The sequence below is a fragment of the Calonectris borealis genome, chromosome 3 (genome assembly GCF_964195595.1).
Source record: "Calonectris borealis chromosome 3, bCalBor7.hap1.2, whole genome shotgun sequence".
Taxonomy (NCBI): domain Eukaryota; kingdom Metazoa; phylum Chordata; class Aves; order Procellariiformes; family Procellariidae; genus Calonectris; species Calonectris borealis.
The window spans coordinates 69,574,505-69,597,057 of NC_134314.1; the positions used below are offsets into that span (position 1 = coordinate 69,574,505).

General features: G+C 39.4%; 1 protein-coding gene across 10 annotated transcripts in view; it reads right to left on the reverse strand.

Annotated features, from left to right (window-relative positions):
* Window positions 1-1,017: 1,017 nt before the first annotated feature.
* The window catches only part of ARID1B (AT-rich interaction domain 1B), a 336,572-nt gene continuing 315,036 nt past the window's right edge, over window positions 1,018-22,553 (reverse strand). For 7 of the 10 annotated variants that reach the window (XM_075146076.1, XM_075146080.1, XM_075146082.1 and 4 more), the window contains 7 exons: window positions 17,239-17,377; window positions 15,736-15,908; window positions 13,921-14,071; window positions 11,173-11,269; window positions 7,128-7,917; window positions 6,147-6,277; window positions 1,018-4,103 (listed from right to left, as the gene is read on the reverse strand). In XM_075146076.1, coding sequence (XP_075002177.1) covers window positions 2,394-4,103; window positions 6,147-6,277; window positions 7,128-7,917; window positions 11,173-11,269; window positions 13,921-14,071; window positions 15,736-15,908; window positions 17,239-17,377 — 3,191 coding nt within the window. In that variant the 3' untranslated portion in view covers window positions 1,018-2,393. Of the gene's footprint in view, window positions 4,104-6,146; window positions 6,278-7,127; window positions 7,918-11,172; window positions 11,270-12,806; window positions 12,924-13,920; window positions 14,072-15,735; window positions 15,909-17,238; window positions 17,378-22,553 lie in introns of all 10 variants that reach the window. The other 3 variants (XM_075146078.1, XM_075146074.1, XM_075146075.1) reach the window with 1 other exon arrangement.

A 22,553-nucleotide genomic window follows, 5' to 3' on the forward strand; every position in this document is an offset into this window, starting at 1 on the left:
AAGACAGACCGCTATAGCAGGTCATGTGGGAGTGGAGAGATTACTGAATAAGAAAAGCTAGAAGGAGAAATTACTTTTCATGACACTAGGGAGTCACGTTTCAAACTTGGCTTATAATTGTATGTACTTTACCTGTCTCTGAAATTCTCTTACATATATTACTATTATAGCAATCTATATGAACAAGATGGGCAGTATGCCAAAGGGTATTGTAATTTTCAAGTACCTCCGTATTGTTACTGGAGAGGGGAGGAGGATATCCACTAACAGTGTAATTATGTGGCAATTCCAGGGAAATTGATTATTATTAGCTTTTTATGATCACACTAACAAAGTCAATGATCCAAGATGAAATAGCAAAAATTAGCGCTTGAACAATATTCAGCAACAAGATATCACCAGGTGAGAGTGGATGCATCTGAAACCAGGTAATTCCTGAAACTGAAATGGCCATCTCCCACCAATTACAACGATGGATGTGCTCTATTAAAGCCTGATCCACTTTAATGGGGGACTCCCAGGATGAGAGGCCATGTAAGTATGCAATGACACATACAGTATCGAGAAGTGGGTGGGTGTTTATTCTAAATACCCACATCACTGGGGTATTTGCACCTTTAACCAGCAGAGAGAATTACAGGTAGTGAATACAGATCAATTTCTTCAAGTTGGTTATTGCTTTAACAAAATCTTTTGTCACTTTTTCTAACATCCGTCTTCAGTCGCCCAAACACAGCACGGAGACTGGATACCTGCATAGTCAGAACTACCATTTGCCAGCCGTGTCTTCCCCTTTGAGGCTCCGTGGTTTTATAAATAATAATTAAAAACACTTCTCTGTGATGCGAGAAGGCTTTTCTAAAAGGAGAGCAAGTTGCTACAACACAATAGCGTAATATTTTTGAAGGTCATAATAATGAAGTAGGGGAAAGAGAATAATCATTATTGCTCTTTCTTGTAATTAGTTTGCTTTCCGATATCCCACACTGCAACTAGAACATTATTCAAGAACACCCATCACAGTGCTTAACAAGATTTAATGTACATTTATTCTTAACATGTGGAACATATAAAGATTTTATACTGAATAAATGAAATTCATTAAGCCAGAGGAAAAGGAGGAATTTACATCAAGTTTTTTCTTTTTTAACTACATTATCTTGAAATACAAATGCAGATTCTTGTCACTGAAAAATCTTTGAAGTTGTGTTTCTTCCTTTTTTTTTTTTCCTGTATATATTTTTTTGTCTGTAGACTGGTAACCATTTTCTTAAACCAATCCATACGTAACCATTTCCACACCTTGATTTATAAAGCAAATTGTGATCGGCTGCTCTCCCGAAATAGAGCATGACTTTATACATACAGAAACTTGTACATTACCCTCAGTTGTTGGTTTTCTGTGTTGGGTTTTTTCTTTTTTCTTTTTTTTTTTTATTATTTTTTGGAGATATGGCCCAAATGAAAGAAAAAATAATTCTACTATCACTTTGTAGATACCACATCATGAAAAAGAAACTAAAAACTTTGTACTAAAAAAAAAAAAAATGAGGGTATGTTTAATGTACAACTTCTATATACATCACGGCCCTTAGGCAATAAAAAAATATTTTAAAAAATGATTAAAGGAATTGTGAAGAACTGTCATTGTGGAAGGTCAAAAAAAACAGATGTAGACAAGACAGTTCTGGTGAGGAAGCAATTGATGTTTATCATCAGGTTTTGTTTAAAAATCTTTTAACTTGACTTTTTTGTTTTGCTCCTAGCCTAACGTAACCATTTCTCCTGAGGAGAAACCAGTATCGTGTTGTATTTTGACTACTGACTGACACCCTCCTTGATCCCCTATACCTACATCACTAGAATCTTCTATTGCACAGAGCTTTGGGTGATGGTATACAAGTTTTTTTTTATTTTTTCCTTATTTGAAAAAATAAAACACACAGGAACTTGGTATGTTGGTTATTTTTCACCTTTTTGTTTCAAAGTGGTGAGATTTTTTTTCCATCATACAATGGTTTGCCATAACATTTTTTTTAAAAAGTCACTAGTTCGCTTCCCAAAAAATATGCAATACAAACATGGAAAAGAACATTGAAAAGGATAATCTATGGAAAAAAAAAAGTGTGACCTTTGAATGTACTAGACAGCAACTTTGGTTAAAAAAAATAAAATAAAAAGATGTACTTATACACAGAGACAGCAAATATTAATTTCATAACTGTTCAAATTAATAATTTCTTTAATTCCCAATTGGTAAATAGTGAATGGGGCAGAGGAGCAAAGATTCTTTTTTTTTCCTTCTTCCTACGTTGGATAAACAAGAACAGAAAACAGCCAGTTATATGTGACCCTCTAATCTCCACTCACACATGCTTGGCTTCTCACTTATGTCATAACTGCCCAATCTGAAAAAGTACATCACAGATGACAGATGCAACCAGAGAGTTCAGGACAGCAGATATTGAGATATCCAGCAAACGACCCTCGTGCAAAAGGAACTCTGAGCGGTTCTCGTCCACTCTAGCCATGGCCAGCAAGGCCTTGGCTGCCCTGCACATCATGTCTACGCTAGGCGGCTCCAGAGGTGGAGGCTGCATGTGCATGAGGTTATGCTGGCTCTGCTGGTACTGGGCCATAGTGACCCCATCCTCCAGGAAGCTTATCAAGTTTCCGATGCTTCCCTTCTGCACAGCTATTGCCCTTGCTGCTAATGTGTCCCCCTGGGCAAGGTTCGATAACAGCGCCATGGACATTTCTCGGCAGACCGGGTTTTTGCGGTCCCCAACGTACCTAACTAAAGTAGCGTAGAGTTTCTCCTGACGACTGAATGGGGGGGTGGCCAAGATAAGGTCCACATTATTGTCCTGGATACTGAGCTTACACAGGGTCTCCAGCACAAGTCTCTGAGGCGAAAGAACTGAGTTGGGCCCCACGGTTGGAAAAGGATCCTGTGCCTCCGCAGACGGGCACACCATCCAGTGCAGCAAGCCATCCAAAATTGGCAAACAGATGCTTTCTGTGTAAGCAGACAAGTCTAGCTGCCCAGAAATGTTGGCTAATGTGACCAATGTATTATCCCTCAAGACCTCGAGGCAGTCCCACCACCACTCATCCTTGCTGCAGGCCACCCCTTTGTCCTCCTCTTCTTCTTTCTCGTAAGTCTGCGGCGCTCGCTTTCTTTCTGGATGCTCATGGTGAAGAAGGATCAACTTTCCCAGGATCAGCACCAAGCCTGGATGTTTGGACATTTCGGTGTCATTGCCAGGCACAAAAGACAAGCTACGGACGATATTTGACACACAGATGCAGCGTTTGGCCAAGGAGTCTTGCCAGTGAGTTATGGTGCATAGAGGAGTCTCATCCCGGCTCCTTGGCTCATCCTCTAGCAGTTTAATATTCCGGTGGCTTTTGGCTTGATGGATCCCAAAGGGAAATTTACTGCTCTCTGTTTGGGAACCAGAGTTTGAGTCTTCAGGCAATGCTCCTGGCCGAGCTGAGAGGACATCATCGATGGTTGCTGTTATACTTTTTTCTTGTTGTTCCTCAGATTCACCTTTCCCCTCAAGGTCCTTCTTTTTGCTTGGAGAGTTCAAGGGAGGAGGGGCTTTCCTGCGTGGAGGAATCTCCATCTTGCTTTCAAAGTGAGTCTGGATATGCTCAGTTGTGTCACCACCACCAAGCTGCCAGTGGAGAAGTCCACTATCAAATTCCTGAACACGTCCAAGTTTGTCAGATCGGTCAACAACAAATAGGTTATTTTTCTTTACAATCTTTATTGGCAGCTTGTCAAATTTACTGGCTTGTTTTGGCCTCTCACTTGGATCAGCAATGGCACCAGGAGTGGAAAAAACAATGCTCTTCTCTTCTTCTACCTTTTCATCCTCCCCCTCCTCCTCATCTTCATCAAAATAGTCAATACATTCGTCATTCTCCTCTTTTCCAGTATCCTCTGCCAAGGACTGGCTATCATCTTTCTTGGCTGCTCTGTGATCAAGTGCTTTGTGGCCTGGATCTCCCACTTCATATTCCATAAGGATTCCAAAAATGTCAATCAGGCATTTTCTAAAATATTCTACTAAAAGCTCAAGAAATCCAGACAACTGAGGGGAGAAGAAAGAACATAAACATCAGGTAAATATTTTGGTCTGCATGGGATTTTATTAGGAACACTGATGCATACATCTGTGAGTACTTCCCTCCTCCTGCTGTGGACTTGTGGCTAGGTCCTGCATGGCAGAAGTTAATCAAAGGAAATTCTTCTAGTGTCTGTCCAAACAGTATATAATGTCAAACTATCACAGCTCCATTTGCTTAAACTGTAACAGCTATGAGGAGTACAGAACTTTATTCATATGTTTCCTTTAAGCTACAGTAGACATCTAGCCCAGCTGTTCTGTCCCCTTGGAAGTGTCTAGTATTCTCTATTTTCTGTACAGAGTACTGAAGTTTCTAACTCACTCAGTTTTTCTGATTTGCACTTTTATTAGGTGCCTAAAGTTTACGATTTTTCCTCTCCTCTTTTGTCTCTCAGTCTCTAAAACCAACTGTCCTGTAGGAATCTGCAGTTCAGGGTCTAGGTACTGACATCCTAGATTAATATCCCATCTGTGTTGGAATAGTTCATTTTTTGCCTGGCAATATTTAAAAATTGTTATTGGAGCCTGTTGCTGTAAGTCACCCTTCAGAAACAGTTTTCATTTAGGTTTAATCCTCTTAATTAACTTGTAATCACCTTCTTATGGAAAGGCAGTAGTTGGACTTGGTATTAATTTACCCTCAGTGGCTTTATTATTAAAAATTCTTTGCTGTTATGATGTATTCAGCAGAATTGTCTGGCTTTTAATGTTTTTTTTCAATTGTGGGCTAATAGATTTTCAGCAAAATGTATCCTTTTGTCCATTCTGTATTCTTTTACAATTGCCAAACCCTTGAAGAATTAAGAACAATGATGCTTATGAACTGCAGAAATTATCAGTCATCATATGGAGTCCTGACTGCATTGGAAATAGAGTCCAAGGCAAAAGTAACAAAAAAAAAAATATTAAAATATGCCTGGTATTCTGTGCAACTTGCACAGGGTGCATTAATGCAATTTCTAATAAAATTCAGAGGAGATTCACCTCACTTAACTTCAAACACCAGCAACAGTTACACACCTAACCTAATTGTCTAGATTCCTTTTATAATCAATGGTCTTTTACAGGCCATTTCTAGGGCATGATTCATCTGACCTATTTTAGATCTCAACTTCAAGATGAGATGAATCATGCTATAGATATCCCTAGTTCTAAAGTTAGGTGGGATGAAATGTACCATTTCTGTCTGTATTTTAAAAAAAAGGTCATTATATTTAAAAAAGTGATGAGTTACACTATTAGTAACCAAGGAATGAATGGAGCAGAGAAACTGAATATTTAATTTGTACAAATTTTAAATTATGTGCATTATCACCATGCCATCTATTACTATGACCTAACAGGCCAATGGTTAGAGCAGGGCTGAAAAATGCTGGGAGGTAGTGAGGCAAAAGCACACAGTGTTAAATCCTGTGTTACTTGCATCCTGTGGACAGACAGTGAATTTTAGCCTTCAAATTGTCAATCTGATACTTCTGTGCAAACTTAGTTTACTGGAAGAAGAAACCAAACAGAAACCAAGCAATTAAAAAAATCCCACAGCCTAGTATGGAACTACTGAATAAGACAAGTAGTCAACAAAAGACGGCCTCAAATCAGTTTAATATAGTTTTGCAAAGCCTTTTATGGAAACACAGGTTAAGCAAGGTTACTAACAGCAAGATATTGCTGTTTTCTGGGATGTACTGTCATGAGTGTGAATTTACACATTAGTCTTCTGTCAGTGCTAAAATTCTTATAGGAATATAAGAATTTTAGCACTGACAGAAGACTAATGTGTAATCCTTTCTACAAGAGATACTCTTCCTTCAGGCTTATTATTTCCCCTATTTGACCTAACGCTATCTCTTGTTGTTCACTGTTACCAAGCATAAAAAAGGGAAGTTTTGCAATATTCAAATTTATGTTAATTATAATAAATTTTAAAGGATTTCAGCATTTTCGTAGGTATCTCATTTCAGTTTTCTTTCCTTGGAAAGTTGAGAAGTATATTGCTTTCCCACCTACCTGGGAGAGGTTGAAAGTAGCAACAGTGCTGTCATCATACAGAAGAATATTAATAGTGTCTAGCGCCCAGGTACTTTCAGCCAAAAGACCAGATTTAAGAGACATCATCACTCTCCAGGCCTCAGGAGTTACTGAAGAAAGGAGGAGAAGTAAAACAGTATTAGTGCATCCTTGGAGACTGTTAATGAGTTCTGAAAGATTAAACTGTGACATTCTGAGGATGCAGAATTTAAATGAAATAGTTACTGAAACACTGGTTAAGACCCTGCTTTCACCACTTAGTCCTGTTCAGTTTTTCTTTAACTGCTGCTCAGCCTTAATACTGGAGAATGTCTTAACATGGCTGTTCTTCCTGACTTTGCTGAAGCCGAAATAATCGTGCAAACTTAGAGAAGTTGACTAAACCAAGTAATTGGTAAATAAAGGTAGAATACTCTGTCAGGAGTATGGGAACTTGAAGTATGAGAACTTGAATGTGTGAAATGTAACAGGAATTCAAGATAAGATACTTGGGAAAGAACAGGGGGAGAAACAAACGTGACAAATAATATGGAATGAATAAATGGGCCATTCAAGGGAGGCAGAGACTATCACTACACAGCAGAACAGCATGAGCTTCCATGGAACAAGAATACAGAAAGCTTTGCTCAGCTAAATGTTGTATTGGTGATTTAACAGATATTCTGAAGGACCTTTCAACACATACCCCATTTGGACATCTGAGGCAAGCTTCATTTTTAATGCATTTCTGGAGACCTGAGGTCTTCATAAAAAATACTGCTTTCATATCACGTCAGATTGTCTGGGATGAGTTTTACCTATCATCCTCACTGATGCATATGTTATTACATTTTTATTGAAGACAATCACATTATAGTGACCAAGTTAACTATTTGTCAAAATAGTCTTAAAATGAAAATCAAAATCAAAGTCCCTTTCTCCCAACCTATTTCGGTATTTGGCTTTTGTTTTGATGCTTACCAATATCTTTTGAGGTAATCTTTCGTCTTGGTTTTAAGACTGGTTGGGATGCTTCTACAGAGCCTGGGGGGAAGGTAATTTCTCGCCTAATCGGTGGTGGTTGGGGTGGAGGTCCTGTCACCTGTGACACTGGAACTGTGGGTATAACCTTTTGCATCTTCATGGAAGGTAGGAAAGGAGACTTGCTTGGAGACATACGGTTTTCCAAAGAGCGCTGGAAGGATGCAGGACTTGGAGCTCTAGAGATGTGGTTTGGCATAGAGGGTGGCGTCTGGTAGGATGACTGAGGAGGTCTAGTGATAGGCTGCATGGAGGCTGAGGATGACATATAAGAAGGCTGACGTTGGTTGACATGAGAAGGCCACTGACTCTCGTGGTTTATCCTCTGGTCAGGTACCATCATATCATCAGTGCGATTCATCCCTGGATATGGTGGGGCCTGTGCAGGGCCTCCTGGACCTTGCCTATTCTGGTAAGGGTAAGGCATATCATTTCGTGTTGGCCACATGTTCTGCTGAGGACCTTCGCTGGAGGATGACGACTGCATGGGGCCACCAATCATCTGGGGAGGTATTCCATGCTGCTGCATTTGTCCTGGGCCCTGCATCCTCTCCCTGTTATACGGATATGGATACTGTCCCTGCATGGGCCTCCTGTCAGGCCCCGTGTAAGCGTTGCTGTACTGGTTATACATTTCCTGTTGCTGGTTGCCATACTGCATGTTATACATATCCCCTTCATGGCGTTTGGCTGGAGGCCCATACATGCCATCCATGTGTCGCTTATAGTTCTGAAAAAAAATTTTGGAAAGAAGACGCGTCACTTTTACTCCATATACAATACAAATATATTGGCTGAAAGCTCGTTTAAAAAGCTGAAGGCGCTTAGTTCTAGAGGGATCATGCTGATTCCAGAGTCAGGCATGCAGCGCTATGGTTAGGCTTGGTCCAGTGCTTTCTTTTTAAGCCCCTGTTTTGCTGCGCTTATAACTTAATACTAAAAGGAAACTTATCCTTGGGCTAAATTTTCTTATGCTTGCTCTCATTTTCTCCCTTTCCCTTTCCTTTCCTATCTGTCAGATTAAATTCCACTGGTCATTTCAGACATGCACGAAAAGGCAGTGGTCCTCACCAACTAAAATATTTTCACTTCTTTATGCTTAATCTACTGAGAAGAAAAATCTTAAAAAAATTCAAAACCACTCAGTGAATCTTTTCAAGAGACAAGCACTGAACAAACTCTTAAAATAACAAGATATGCTGCAAGCATGCATGGCTGAAACACTGGTTCTTACGATAGGGCATAGGCTACACACAGTAAATTTATTAGTAGGAGAAAACATTCTGCTGCATTTGCTACTCTGTGTAATTCCCAGGAACATGGTCCTGTTTGGGCAACCATCTCTCTTCCCAAATCATCCTAATCACATTTAATTTACTGTGAGATTATTACAGCAAATGGTCACATCCAAATCATGGATTCTGTTCTAGTTTATGCAAGTTCTTACCCTGCTGATCAGTAATGAATTAAGCAATGTAACTAACAGCTGCCACCTATGGTTTATTCCCTCTTTGTTTCTCACCCTCTCAAGTGGGGAATGTTGTGTGAGGTAAGCTGTTTTACCCTGCGGGGAGCTGAGCTGTTCTTAAATCATACAAGCTTGTATGTATTTACGTTTAAGATGGCAGGACAAAAAAAGACATGTTGCAGTTTGAGGGGAAGGTGGTAAGGTTTGCAGCGGTCCTTAGTTCCTGTGGGAGTTTGTTCCACAGTTCAAACCACACTGAGTGCTCTGAAGCAAAAAATGTGAATTAAATGGGGGATTTTTGAATATATGATCTATGGCAAATTCAGAGTTACAGCTCCCCCGGAAACTGTAGCTCAGTCACATTGCACAATGTATACTAATGTACTAGAGTTAAGATCAGATAAAATTCTGTAGGTATTCAATACAGGTCAGTTAAAACAGCTCTGGGATTCATAAACTCATCTTCCAACTTTGGTGCACATAAAACTAAAACTACTGTATTGCATGAAAGTATTTTTTTTTTAAACCTGCTATAGAGCTGCCTGGCTACCTGAGAAATACCTATTTTCAGCCTTACATAAACTACTTGCTGTAGTAAATTCCACCCTTGGGGCCAATTTATACGTTAAGAACTGACTCGGCAGTTGCCACACCTAAAAAGGTGGTGTTTGTTTTGCTACAGTGACTCAGAGGGCTTGAAGTAAACACTTGGGAAGGAAGCATGTGCCTTTTTAAAAGCAGTTGAGCGCTCTTGTATATGTAGGGGCAACACGCCTAATGGTACCCAATGCTGAGGACAGTGATGCACCTGAACTCCCCCTCCTGTGTAAAGGTTCGGCAGGAGACTGAGGCCGCACGATGTGTGCCCCTCTCCACTGGGAATGATGTGGAATTCTGAGACCTCGCAGAAGACAAAAAGACACCAACACAGGGCACCTGCTGCATAATAGCTCTCGGGGTACGAGCATTCATACGGGAATTGAAAAACCTGGCTCAAAGTGCTTCATTAGCCCCAGGAGTTCATGCTCCAAGCACCTCCTTCCCAGGTCATTCCTTAGCCTTCAGGTTGTAGATAAAGCTTTAAAAGGGCCATTTTTCACATTCTTCCTGTACCGCTATAGAGTGAGATTTAGGAAATTGAAGATAAACTAGTGGCAACTTAATCTCTAGCTAAATGAAGAAGTGGAATCCTCTGGGAGGGGGAGGGACAGGCCGAGGCCGGCCGGGATCCTTGCCCTTCATCCTTCACTGCTTTTTTGCATTAATGCATTTTGCATTCAAGACTCATTGTACAAAGCATATAAACAGCACTAACGACAAGGCCAAATATAGTTTTATAAATTCTATCTGTCTCCTTGCTTAAATTAACATGTAGTTAATATATTCCCTGCATATGTTAGCATGGAGTATCACAAACTGTTATGTTATATATCGTTGCAATTTCCCCACTAAATCACCTAGACTGCTAGCATATGCTCATCATAAAGAACAACAAAACAGTTTTTTGATTATGCTATTTTAGAGATGTTACAAACCAAAGAGATAAGCAAGAAATTCTAAAATTGAAATTTATATACATTTTCAGTACAGTGCAACTTAAGATCTCCTCTTTTAGGTCCCACCCCTGAATTTCCTAGTAAAACTCTATCCCAAACTGAAAAGAACTATCTGAAATCGACTGAAAACTAGCTTACATTTTAATTTTTATATTGTAAGGAAATGCTTTGTATTTTGGAAGGTAACTTCAACTTTAATTATTGTATGACTAGAAATGAATTAATAACATGCAGGATGAAACTCTGATCCTGTTGAAGTCAGTGGAGTTTTGCTATTGACTTATAAGATGGGATTTTGCCCACAAGGTATCAATGATACACCTAACAAAAAAATCTTAATATAATTTTTATTTTCAAGGTTATTACGCAGTTAGGGAGACTGGAATGTACAAATGTTTAAACTACTTTTAACACTAATAATGTTCTCTCTCATGTATTTGTACCATATTATTACTACAGGTAACATGTGGGGAATATGCCATCTGATCTATATTAAAGGTAGGTATCTCATGTGACCCACCACAGCATTGTCGATAATTAAGAGTGCTGCATGTTTTACTTTGTTCCAGTTTTCTGTTGGGTTCACTTGGCTGCATGACATAAAGTTAGGCCCTTCAACCTGCCAGCCAAGCAGCTTTCCTATTTGTTTCTGGAATTGAGGCAGCATCACTTTACTAGCCTACGAATTATACTTTCCCAGTCTGCTGGTTATTAACTTGAGACAATCACTTGATACACATCCAAAGCCACAGAACATCTGTTAAAATTTACACTCTTCCAGTGTAATGAACACATTTTCCTATAGCTGCACACACACTGCTTATCCATATGGGCTGTGATTTTGACCAGAACTACAGTGCTCCTCTGTGCCAAAAGACATATATTGTATAAACAAAGTTTTGAATGTATACAGAATTTATTAAACAAATATTATGAATATAGCTGTTTTCCCCTCTCCTACCTGCTGCTGTGGATACATTCCAGGTTGATGTCCTCCATATGGTGGCTGTCCTGAGGGAGGTCCTTGTCCTGGATACTGCTGCCCGTATGGTTCATGCCTAAAATTAAGCATTCAAATCAACACTTAGAGCTGCTGGAATTTCCAAGCCAACAGGAAAAGCCAAGTACTTTGATGATCTTGCACCTTGAAGATATTTGCCATTTGGAAACACGGTGAAGGTACAGTGTGGTATGGTCCTGAGCCTGATGTAGAAAGCTCTGCTGGAGCTGGTAGTGGAAGGAAGGAGATAAAGCAGATAGAAGAAAGGAGGAGCAGTGAAGATGCAACAGAGAGATTTAGAGGTAGCAGTCAGGAATGGGAACAGGGCATGGTCAGCAAAGAGGTGAGAAAGGCAGCTGCAGCCGCTGGGAACCCATCTTAGGTGGAAAAGTATCTGATGTACAGCTCAAAGGTTGCAAGTCAAAATTCTTGTGTTTTGTCAGTCTCCAAGCAAGCTACTTTCCAGATTATTTAAGAATATAATCAATAGTTAACTGCTGATCTAAAGTGAAATTGTGATTTTAGTCTGATGATAGTGACAGAAAGTGAGTACAAATTTCATTACAATATGTAACATTTAAATACATCATTACTGAGTAAAAACAGTACTTATAATTTTGCTAATGTTCATGTAATTGTTAATTAAAGCTACATAATGAAGCATACACATAAAAGGCAGAGTTGTGTTGCACTTGGAAACTTACCTGTGGCCTTTAAGACCTCTGAGGAGCACTACAGTGCAACTGCAATACTTTTAGCACATCTGAATGAAATTTAGGTTGCTGAAATGAAGTACTTGGAAAGTATTAAGATTGATAAATAACACCGTATTGCAGACCAATATGTCAGTAATTCCTCTCTGTACACTACCAGTGAGAACACATCTACAATTCAAGTATAATTATGGAAGTAATATATCAGGGAGAGTCAGAGCAACAGGGAACTGGGGAACCTGACATGTTAAAAGAGCTAATGGGACCTAATTTTTCCGAAAGCATAGAAAACTCACATTTTTTGAGAGCTGACCGGAGTGAAAGCAATAGCTGTTCAGTATTGCCTAAAATTATGATGTGGATGGAGAAAAATTACGTAATGCCAGTTAAAAGAACAACATAACCGATGGGAATTGTCTACAGTTGTCCAAGATGGTACATGCAATAAGATAAAACTGAGCAAAAGTACATGTATGTTATACATAAGGGAACACTTTCTAAATGTTCAATCTGTTAGCCACAGGATAACCACAAACCAGGTGAAGTTGTGGAAGCATCAGAACCGGTGTCATTTAACGCTGCTCTGGAGAACTTGGGCCTATAAAATATTTTCTAGTTCAGTGTTGGCAGGGAGATACACAAGGTAGCATGTATACTCCTTTTCTCACATCTCGGATTCTATGGCTACACAAAGTCAACCGATTCACCCAAGCCTCCGCCCCCCCAAGAAACTGAACCAACGGGAAGAGCCTGAATAAGAACAGACAAAACAGAAGTAACACACCAAGAGGCCACATATTCTGCCTATGTGCTCTCACAGAGGCTGCTAGCGCTCGTTAGCTGGTTATTGCAGATATTACAAACAGAGAAATCAGTGTTCACCTTTGCTGGCCAGGATAACGATTAGGAGAGTACATGCTTGGGTCACTGTTTGAAGGCACCATGTTGCTTTGACCAGGTGGTCCCATACTGCCTTCAGGACCCAGCCCATGATCCGACCTAAAAAATGACAAAGGAAACCTCATTCTATAAAAAGCACTTATTCTCCAAAATTGCCAACAAAATAAAACAAAACACACCCCTTAAAGAAAACATTCTCTTGACTTATCACCTTCCACTGGAACCCTTACTCTCACTGACTCCCCAGCAATGTGACCTGTTGAACAACATGATTACACTCGTGTTACTCTACACATCTACTACGTCGAAACTACTGACTGAAAACTACTCCGCTGTTACACTTAAAAGACCCACACTGCACCACTTTGGCTACCATCAGGAAACTAAAAGTGAAGGTAAAGCCTAATGGAAGTAAAAATAGGAATACAGCCAGAGCTGCAAAACCTACTGGAATACTTAATATAATCCAAACATTCCCAAACCATTCTGCTTGCTATACCAATGCTTAGGCATCAGTGATTTTACTGATTTTTTTTTCCCAAAGCCTTTCCCAGGATAAACAAAAGAGGACCAAATTTATTTTGTGTACTTCACTGAAAGACAAACTTATGATGGTCGTGATGGACACACTGCAAGACTGGTGCCCCTACAGCTCAGACAACAGACTCCAGACTCTCCAAAGGCAAAATTCACTAACAGACCACAAACCAGACATATTTAGGCTGTGCATTTTGTTTTTCATAAAAAGCCCACCAACAACTGTTTAGGTGAAAACATGGCCAGAAGACTAACTCAAGTGCTAGTTTATGCCATCACAGCCCAGCCCAGCCGCCAGCTGAAGGCAGCTGTCAAACACACCCACGTGCTGATCTGCTGCAGCTTGAGTGACTTCTAAGGTGTGACAATTCCTCCTTATTTATTTCTGTGAACAGCCAGACTCAGTCATTACCAGTGCTTTGACTCCCAGTGATTTAGTAAGATGCTGTAGGAAATGTAGGCTGCTACGTTCTCTGCAAGGTGCAATGGGAAAATAAGAAGGGGAGAGAGAGGATCATTTTCACTAACGGGCTTTGCTTTTTCCTGAAGATTGACTCACCTCCTGTCATAGCCACTTCCATAAGAGAACTGCTGTCGCTGGCTCATGCTCATGTTGGACATTGCTCCAGATGGACTCTGGTTATACATATCTTGTATTCCACTGTTAGGCATTTGTCCAGGGGTCATGAAAGGCTCATTGCTTCCAGGCACTGCAACAGTAAGGGAAGTCAAATATATTATTCTGGGTGTTTGAAGATATCTTTCTATTAAATGATGTATTTAAAAATAATGTTCAGATCCCTAATACTGCCAAGGAGAATTAGCTGGTGTCTGACAAGCTCTCCAGAGTCTGATGAAAACACATGAAGCAGCACTACTACCAAGATGATGGTAATAATATTAAGGAGCTGCAAGTGAGGAAAGTAATCTCATCCTATGGAATTGAGCTCATCAGGCACCAGGCAGCTTCTTCCCTGTGGTCTTCACAGCTGAAGATGAACTCACTTGTGTTCTTTTCACCCCAAACAATGCTAAATATGAATGCAAACATAAACCTTACAAACCAGATGAAAGCAAATCTCCTAGTCTGGATTACAAAGCTGTCAGAATCAGGCTCTTCTTTTTCCCATAAAGCCCTCATACACACATGTATACCATAATTTAGTTATGGAAAGGATACTGTATCCTAATGTAGCTTCTTGAGCAGGATGGGCATATTCTACGGGACCAAAAAAAGGCATATTGACCACTATTATCGGATACAAATCCTCAAGCAAATAGAGTGAGATCCTATCCTTTAGTCCTTCATAGTAGATGCTGAACAGAGACATTTCTGTTTCGACAGGATAAATGTGAAATGTACGACAAAGTGCAATAAACCCACTTAATCTCACATGGATATAAAACCTAAAGTGAATCTAAGGCAGAGAGAGTTTTCCCTTCCTCCAACTGTGTTATGCTGGTGTCCACAGTCCAGGCAAAAGGATTTAAAGGGAAGGTTTAAAAAAAATCACGTTAGATTAACTATCTTTTAAAGCATCTCCCCACTTTATAACATATCTTTCTTCCCCTGATTTCTGGACCCCTTCTTCCCATTCCTCCCTTTTGCTCCCTTTCAGTTTCCACTTTCTTAATTTCATCTCCTCCATCTGCTCTTTTCTTTGCAGCCATTGTAAGCCCTGCTTGTGTTTTCCTCCCACTTTGCTATAAACGAAGCATGCAAGATTGATTCATTTTAAGCACATTTTACGATATCCACAAAACCATCTGTAGGTTAAGTGCCCAAAAGGACAAGAGTCAGGTTTGACATTAATTTGAATTTTTGCTTTCTAGAAATAAACAAACTTTGAGTGTGTTTATCACCTTTTGTCAGGGGCTGTCCAAGTGAGAAAAAAATTAGCTTTCCTATTCTGAAAAATATGTAAACTGAGACAGAGAGCATTAGGAGACTTGCTCAGTTCTGCACAGTGAATTCCCAGTTCAGCCCTACTACAACTAGGCATGTTGCCTCACCATTTCACATTCTAACACTGAAGTCCAGCATCTGATTTGGAGAGTAGCTAACCACCTTCAAACATACAGCGTTGCACAAAATCTAACCCTATGAATTTATGCCATTTCTTGAAATGTATTCCTACAAGCATTTTTAGGATTCTGTTAAGTTTAAAATAAACAGAATTTTGTGTGACTCTGAGAGGGGAAAATATGACCAGAAAAGAATGAAACACAACTGCACTGCACCTCTCTTTTTGCTACAAGGGTACCGTTTTACCAGTGGCAAAATCAGCAAAGTAAAAAAGCTCATTCTGATGACTAGAACATCTTGATTACACAGAAGTAGGGAAGAACACTTAACCTCCCACAAAGAAAATACCTTTTCTCATTCCACCGAAAGGATCTTTATTCGGCTCATATGGCATCCTTCCCATCATATCTGGCATGTTGATTCCCTGCTGGTATGGTGCATTTGGCGTCATGGAGTTTCGCTTCGGGAATGCTGAATCGCTTACGTCAGAAAAGGGATCATGCACACTAACTGCGCTGTTTCTGGCAGATGAGAAAAAGGAGGCATTAACATCATCATGTATTCACAAGAACTGTGAAAACAGACTGGACTGTAATACACCTAGCCCATGATGCTGTGACAGTGATCGGTGCAGGGCACATCTGAGGAAGACACAAAAAACTTTCACAATGGACAAGCATTAGAAAAATAGACCCATTTTTTCCCCAAGCTTATCTGGCTACTTACCTTAAAGATCAGGGTTTTTAATCGAATTCAACTGTGCATCTTCCTATTACTTATATAAAAGTCTAACCCTTTCTGAAGTTTCACTAAGCTGTTTGCCTCACTACCCCAAGGCAGTGAACTCCACAGGTTAATTATATGCTGTGTCAAAATAGTATTACTTTTTATCAGTTTCATATTTATTACCTTTCAAATTTACCAAGCACCCCACTGCTCTTCTACTAGAGGAAAGACTAAACAGCCACATTTGATTTATCTCCCAAATACCATTTACTATTACGGAGAGGCACCAATCATTATGGTTGCAGCCAGCTTTATTCTAAAGCCCTTAAAAATTTGCCTTGGAAAATGGAGTTTCCCTGATAACGATCAGATTTATTCTTAATGCAAAAGAAAATTTTTACATAGTGAAAGAAAACTCAATCTGAATTTAAGATGATTAAAAAAGGTTCTTATCCTTTCTGCAGTATTACAGATGGAAAAAAAAATAAGTATGTTAAGTTCGGAATGACTCTATACACAGTTCAGAGCTCAGCGACATTCCTGCTGAAGTCAACAAGAACTTTTTTTGCTGGACTTCAGTGGGCTAAGGATCCTTAACGAATGGTGAGAAGGCTTCACGTCAGATTAAGCTGGCCTATGTGATTCACAGGACATAGAACTGAAAGGGATCTCTTGGTCCATCCAGTTGAATCCTCTGCTGTCTCAACCAGTGTTATTATATACACTTTTCATAATTTGAATTTAAGTAACACATTAAAACGACATATTCCTCCTTCCTGAGCATGAATGTCTGGACCTGTATACCAGAGGAGGACAGGGTAAGCAAGGAAAGGAAGGTTGTGGTTCTAAGTTGGTGCTGCTGGCTTCCCACCTTCCTCCCCACTCTTCATATATTCACATGCCCTCCTTTGCACTGGTGCTTCTCTGATCCTTCTCTGGTGTTTAGGAAGCTAATGCAGCTCCTACTCCTTCCTCCCTTTCCCTCTCGCCTCTCCAAAGAGATAACATTCTGCCGCTTTTAAGGCTCTGACCGGTTCACCACAGAATCAGATGAGTGCCCGAGCAGTTGGGAAAGGAAAGGTTGGCTTCAACTGTTGTAGAACTACAGCAAAGCCCTTTTCATACCTGCCACCCTGCATAGGTGTCATCTGTCCATGAGGTGTTGATGCTGGTGTTGGGGGCTTCAAATCGCCTGGCACTTCTGTCATGGAATTACTACCAGTAGACTGTGGAGTCTGTGGGCCTTGCAAGGAACCAGAATTAGCTGGGAATTTAAAGAAAAAGGAAATATTAAAAGGTAGCAGCCAAATTCCTGTGGAAATAATAATCATCAAGTAGAGAAACTGGTTCCTTCCCCCATAAGCCTGCTTGTACCATGCATCTTGTAACTTCCCCCAAATCCTCTGAGATCAGGATATGCTATGCAGTAATAGCCATCATCTTTCCTAGAACCATGAATTTAATCTGCTGCCTGAAGCAACATGAATAGAAATCATCTAGATGAAGGATCATTTAAATCAGAGGTCAGAGATACAAAGTTAATTGTCTATAGTTTACAACAGAGTAAATGAAGGTTGTTCTTTGGCACAGCTTCTTTATATAATCACTATCACAACACGTATGTTTATAAGGCAAATTTCAGCCAGAAGCTTTTCCTCACAAATATAAACTGCTATATTAATATAAATTCCTAATTTCATTTACCACTAAAAGGCAGACATTTCCATGGTGAAACATGGCAAATAATTAGTGGCACACTCCAACCCTATGCCACCTTTGAGATAGCATGGCAAAAGATTGTATTTAAGAAATGCAAACGGCAATCTGGGGTAAGAAGAAAGTGATCACTGAAAGTAGAATTTGAACAGGAGGCTATAGCTAACACTCCTAATGAAATTGTAAAAATAGCAATGGGCATCTTAACAAAATGATCAAAATGAACAAAATCTTAACAAAACCCTTAACTAGGGTCATTGTAGAGCGTATGTAACAAGACCAGGTCAATTCTGCAAAGCATCTATTTCATCTGCAAGAACTTCTATGTTGAGAACTCAGAAAGCGATAGAGTACCTGCGCTACTGTCCTCCTTACCCATGGTAAATAGCGATATTCTTGATATGACAACAAGCGTAGAAAAGCGTGTACTGTTCTATTCCGATGAGACTGAGCAGTAATAAGGGCATTAAATGAATACATCATATAAGCTAATGATAAAATACATCCAGACCAGTCTTTTAAAGTAGACACTGAAGTTACTATTTGCATATGCCTACTGAGGAGAAACACCCCCCAACCCCAAAGATCTGACGTAGTAGTTTTCTGATTTAGAAGGTGGTAAGTGGGAATTAGTAACAACATCTAAGCCTTGGATCTGACTGGTGTTGCAGCAGAAATTCTACCTGAGGAGAAGTTGTAGGATTCAAATCTTCAGATGCAATTGGGAAAAAAAAATTACCAACAGAAAAAATTCACAAATCTAATAGACTCAGAAAGTCTTGAGAGGTCCTTCTTTTTTATGAACTGTCATGTGACCATTTTATAGTGCCTGACTATCTACATTCAACAACCAATTAACAAAACTTTATAAATTACTGTTAGAGGGAAAATTGGAACAAGCAGTACGGCCTTTTCTTCTGTATGTGGAAGAGAGAGTAGTTTATAATTGACTCAGAATCCTAGAACACTCATCATCTTGACAGGCAGAGCTTGTTTTTAACTGAAGAACACCTTTTTTATATGTGTTTCATTTACATCTGTAACACATGTTCCACTATCCGGAAATCAGTCTCAGTAGCAAGTGCATATGTAAAATCCACACTGTGTAGAACCACATTGTTCTTATCCTCAGCTTTCTGAGGCATGTTTGGATTATGCTCACATAGTAATGAGGTTCAAAAAAGTTTACGAAAAGCCCTCTGATTGCATTAATACAGTAACAACAGCATTTGCAATAACTAATGCTACAGTTGACTGAAGGCTTTAGTGCTATCATGAAACAAATCCATACGATTATAAAAAAAATCATGTTCACATAAAATGAGCCCTTTGTATATATGACCCCTGAGAGAGCCAGGATCATTCTCCTGCTCTTGAGCTTTAAACACAATTCTAATTACTTCTAAAAAGCTTGAAAGCATTTCTGAGTTAAGCCACACATTGTCACATACCATCTTGTTATATTAGAACCATGTAAGTAAACATCTTAGTGTACCCATATACTTACTGCAAAATATGATATTGCCTAACCCTGCATATTTCTCTTATGGTGGGCTATTAAGCAGCAGTTAAGTTCTTCCCTATCCTACCTGAGCAAGAACTTAATTCATATCTAAAGTAAACCTAAAAAAAACAAGTAAAATATTTTTTCAGTATTTATGGGCTGCATCAATATAGAATCTTTATTATGAATAACAATGTGTTTTATATAATCATCTTAGATTAAGAAAGGTTTAAAAGCAAAAAGAAGATATCCAACTGAGAAGCTACAAGTCGAATTTCTATCTGCTGGGTGGTGGTTATAGATCGGTTATTTTTCTTCCGCCTCTTTCTAAATGACTGCTTATAAACAGCTGAAAAAATGGAAGGCAAATGCTATCTTGAGGAGTGCAAAGTTTCTGGTACTGCTTCGTTAATGCGTTTGCTCTTGACCTCCATTGGGTCACAGACGCTTCTACAGAATAGGGACTGCAAGTGTTTCAATCTCTGGATTAAGTCATCAGCTACCACGAAGAGCCCAAGTGTGGATATGACCTACAAGCAACTGCAAAGACAATTATTCCTGTGTCACACACTCACAGGCCACTGAATAGTTCATCTATATTTTAGTAATAGCATCAATGTAAATAGCACATTCCTTGAGAAAGAATAAGGTAAGTATGTACTCTTAATGGTTACTGTTGGTAGAGCAGGTACAATTTTTTAAGCAACTTAACTTTCGCTTGTAGGATGTGATTTTCAGTACCTTTGCCAAGCTTTAGCCAATCATCAGAAGTCATCCTGATGGATATTCCCCTCAAGTTAATTTTGTTTTGGAAATTTTCAGTTGTAACTGGCCAGCTTTTTTTAAGAATATGCCTTTGAAAATATACGGTCCTCTTCTGTTGTCCCCAAAACAGAAATATTTTTCTGTGAGTCTTCCAAGCCAAGTATATATTGGGTCACCTTTTTCACACATAGCACCAGTAGTCCCTTCGTTGTTTGAAGAGGAGACTTGGTGGTCATGCTGGGGACATGCCTGTGACAGGGAAAGTACTCTTGCTTTTCCAGTGGTTGTTCTGATTTGGTCAAATAAATTTGTGAAAAATACCTGTTTTTATGTAAAGATTATTAGCTTGCTATACATTCACTGCTTGGTTTTCTGAAGACCCTGTTTGTATTTATTTCAGGCTGGGGGTGAGCAGGACTCTCACTGTAATTGAGCTCCTGGGTTGACCTGGCAGTCTTGAATGTGGAGCTGAGCACGAGAACCTATAGCCAGGAAGCCACCCCACGCAAGCTCTCATGGAGGTTGGCAAGCAAAGGCAAGGTGATAGGGTTTCTGACCGTCAACAGAAAAAAGAATAGAAGGAAACAGACAAGGGGACTGGGAACCTGGAAAGGAGATATGGATGCTGCTGAGATCAGATTAGAATCTGAGAAGTCTGAAGTTGCATGGACATGGTACTACACAATAGGGAACACCAAAAAAGCCCAGAAAATGTACCTAATGAGAGTTAAAGTACAGGGAAAGAACCATAAGTGGCTGGATAAAGAGACAAAGAGTTAAATACTGGGAAGAGCCCAATACTGGGCATATGAGTGAAATTAAATTTTGCATAAGAGGTTCTCAGATGTGTGTTCCTTTTCTCAGAGGGTCTGTTTAGAGATGCTGTTTTCCAGCTGTGCAGAACATGTAGAGCAACAGATGAGATCATATAAAGGGCTATATATGGCAAAAGTTAGAAAACTGGCTCATGTTGTGAATTTTCTGGTAGCCCAGTTCCTCTTCTGTAGAATGGGAATCATACTACTTTCCCTCTCAGATGGATCTTGCAAAGGCTGATTAATACTTTTTAAAGCCCTCAAATACAGTTGTAGTGAAGATGAGAAAAACCAAGGAGCAAATTTATAACTCTCTGTTTGAGTCTGGTTGAAATCTGTGGCACAAGTAAGGGCTGTGTACTGAAAAGGGAGGAAAACACAAAATACTGAATAGCTCCTCATTCACTGAGCACTGTTTATTCTGTGCAGTGAATGACACAGACATTTCATGGAAAAAATTTCAATGTGACTGCGTAATTAGGAGTGTATTGAACTGTATATGCACAAGGAAACATAATTAAGGTTGCAAAGATTATATCTCACTTTTGGCATTTCCTAACCTTTGAGCACTTGACTTTGCATCAAAGCAATATACTTTACGGAGTTTTTGGATATAGCATGTGCACACAGGTGCCTGCATGACACATGTTAAATGCAAACTAGTTACATTCTCTCACACATGCATATTACACACATTGCTATTAGCAATGTTTTCTAATTAAAGAATATGAAAACAACCCTCGTCTCTGTAAGAAAGTACCATATTCCTTTTTCGTGTTTCACCTTAAATTTTACATTTGCTAAGCTGCTCTCTGAAATTTTTACATCTATCCTTGCAGGGTTTTTATTTGTTTAATTTTGATTGTGAACATCCTGAAATAGAAACCGTATCTTTTAAAGTGCTTGATAAGCTTCAGTATTAAACAAAGAACTAAGAAGGAAGACAAACAACAATGTTCTTTTAGAATAGGTAATCTCTGCTTACATGATTCTGCAGCTGACTTGGGGACGTCCAGGAAAAAATCTGTGTGTACATAGCTACTGAATTCTTCATCTCACATCCACATCTAAGCAACACTTGTCTTTCAAGTGTCATAATAGATTTGTAAGAATATGCTTTTAACAATAGAAAATCCATCCAAAATGAAATAAAATGAACATCTTTGTCAGTGAGAAGGCGAGGTCCTACAAACTTTTCCACAGTTTACTCAATGGCACAATTATTCTCGGCAGCACGGAATTATAGCGCTGGCATGGCTTTTTTCTTTGCAAAGTCCGCATGACAGTAAGTACTGCTTTCAGGAAAGACCCTTTATTTACCAGAACAGAAATATGCAGTTTAAAAAAAAAAAAAAATCTTTCTCTTGCTAGCAATTTTTTCCTTTCAGGGAAAAAAAAAAAAAGAATGCAACCTCTTGAAACTCCATTAATATGAGGCCTGACATGCTCTCTAGGATATCCCTACCTTTTGCCAGAAGCTACAAATGTATACTCTAAAGTAAACAATGGAAAGGTTACTGAAGGTTAAGTACATTCACATACTTCAGAGTGAACTGCCAGCCGCCACGCTGGGAAGATAATTTACACAGCACGAACCCAGTGCCCCAGTTAGGCTGGGCTGGGGGCCGCTGGCTGCAGCA